This window comes from Plasmodium falciparum (assembly GCF_000002765.6).
Source record: "Plasmodium falciparum 3D7 genome assembly, chromosome: 9".
Taxonomy (NCBI): domain Eukaryota; phylum Apicomplexa; class Aconoidasida; order Haemosporida; family Plasmodiidae; genus Plasmodium; species Plasmodium falciparum.
Genome location: NC_004330.2, coordinates 332,501 through 335,000, shown reverse-complemented (window position 1 = coordinate 335,000; position 2,500 = coordinate 332,501). Strand labels below are relative to the sequence as shown.

General features: G+C 17.7%; 1 protein-coding gene across 1 annotated transcript in view; it reads left to right on the top strand.

Annotated features, from left to right (window-relative positions):
- Positions 1-403: 403 nt before the first annotated feature.
- PF3D7_0906800 (conserved Plasmodium protein, unknown function) overlaps positions 404-2,500 on the top strand; it is a gene marked incomplete at both ends in the record, with an annotated part of 2,343 nt that continues 246 nt past the window's right edge. The window contains one exon of the mRNA XM_002808872.1: positions 404-2,500. This exon is cut by the window's right edge and continues 246 nt beyond it. Coding sequence (XP_002808918.1) covers positions 404-2,500 — 2,097 coding nt within the window.

Here is a 2,500-nt window from a genome sequence, read left to right as displayed (position 1 = left end):
AAATAAAATAGATATAATTATAATATATACATATATATATATATATATATAATAAATACAATTTGTAAAATGTTTGTGAGAAATAACATTCAGTAGGTCTCATAAAAATGTAAAACAAAAGTATTTAATATAGGTTCCAAAAGGTAAGTATATATATATTATATATATATATTTTTATATTATATTATATATTTATTAATTTGATTTATATGATGATTAAAAAAAATAATATTATATATACACTTTATTAAATAATATATAAAATAAATTAAGAGAAAAAAGAAAGAAATTATCACATATATATATATATATATATATATATATATAATATTTATTTATTTATTTTTATTTTTATTTTCATTTTCTTGTTATTTTATTTCCAGCTTTATGGGAAATCCAGAATATGCGTATATCCAAACACCTTTTTTCCATAGGAAGGAAACAATATAAAAGTTGTCGAAAAAGTAAAAAGAAAAAAATCTTCTCACCTTTTGATTGTTTTGTCAACACTAATTTTAAGATATTTAAAAAAAAATGGTTGAAATTTATTAAGAAAAATAAAAGTTATAATAAAGGGGAATATGTATCAAGATGTTATAGTAATATTGATGGGAATATAGAAGAGAATATAGAAATAGAAAGACGAAAGGGAAATGAAAAACAGTCAAATGATATATTATTTGATGAAATGCATAAGAAGAAGAAGGAGAAAAAGAACAGGATGTTAAAAGATAATCATCATTATCATTATCATCATCATAATAATAATAATTTTACTAATTTTAATTCCCGTTTTAATCAAATTATTATCTATAATGTTATATTAAAAAATGATATAATTAATGATATATACCTTGAAGTTCTATTCTTCGATTTGGATGCTTTATCAAATGTAATTTTGAATAACTCGTATGGTTGTATGATGATTAATTATCTTCAAATATTTTACAAAAAGTTGAAACGTGTTCATATAAAAAATAAATTAATAAATCTGTACACAAGTAAAATTAATAATATATATAGTAATTTATTATTTTATCACACATATAAAAACAAGAAGAATTTTTTATTACATACAAGTATGTATAAACAATTTTCACGTACTTTAAAAAATATGTTGAAAAATAAATTAGACATTAATGTATTCACATATCAATTTATATCAAAAGAAAAGAAAAAAAAAAAAGCATATATTCAATTAATAAAAGATGATAAAATAATCAATGATAAAAATATTCATGTTAATATGAATATTATACATATGAAAGAAAAATATATTCATAATTATCTATTCAAAATAATGAACAATATGTTTATAAATCGTTTTATTTATTTATATAATAAAAAAGAAAAAAAAAAAAACTTTGGACATATTAAAGAAAATGTGAACAAAATGAATGTGTGTAGAACACCCTTGAAAAGTAATATAATATCTTATTTTAATTTTAAAAATAAATTCTTGAAAAAAAATTTTATAATTAATAAAAGGTATAAATATGCATTCACAGGATTAAGGTCTCAATTTTTTAATAAACTTAAATCATATAAAGAAAAAAATAATAATATTAATAGTATTAATAGTATTAATAATGTTTATAATATTTATAATATTTATAATATTAATAATATTTATAATAATCACCTTAGTAATAATCCTGTTGATAAACATATTTATAATAGTAAAATTCACGCCTACCAAAATATTTTTTCAAATTTCAATCTTCTAAAATTAAACCATATCTTTTTCAAGTTGAACCATAAAAATAAAGAAGAATGTAAAGAAATATTAAATATAAATTATGATATGTTCATACATACTTTTATTAATAAAAGGAAGGGGAAAAAAAAATATTTTTTACTTTTCATAAAATACTACAAGGAGATATTTAACACAAACGATATATTTATTATAGACAGAGAAAATGTTAAAAAGAATTTTTTTTTTTTTTTTTATCACACGCTTATTGGGGGACCTACTTTTTTCTTTTTTAATAAGGAAAAGGAAAAAGGATCGATTACATGTAACATACCAAAAAAACAAAATAAGCAAAAGAAAAAAATGATAATAAAAAAGAGGTTATCATATATATTATATAATAAAACAAATTACCCTCGAAATATCTCATTTTTTTTTGGAAAACGAAAAAATAATAAAATAATAAATTTAATAACAAGAAATAGGAGAAAACCATATTTTATTAATTTGAATAATAATGAGTTGAAATATAACAGTACAGATAACTATATAATTTTTTTTCTATATGATTTAATTTTTAACCATAATTTTGATATATATAAATATATGTATACGAATCTAGAAAGAGAAGAAGAAGAAGAAGAAAAGCACACACACAATTCTTTTATTTGTACATTTAATAAAAATAAGAATAAAAACAAAAGTATAAAATTAAACAATATATTAAAAGATAAATTAAAAAATGGAAGAATTATTTTATTTACAAATGATAAAAAGTTACAATCCATGTGCTTTAAAATAAAT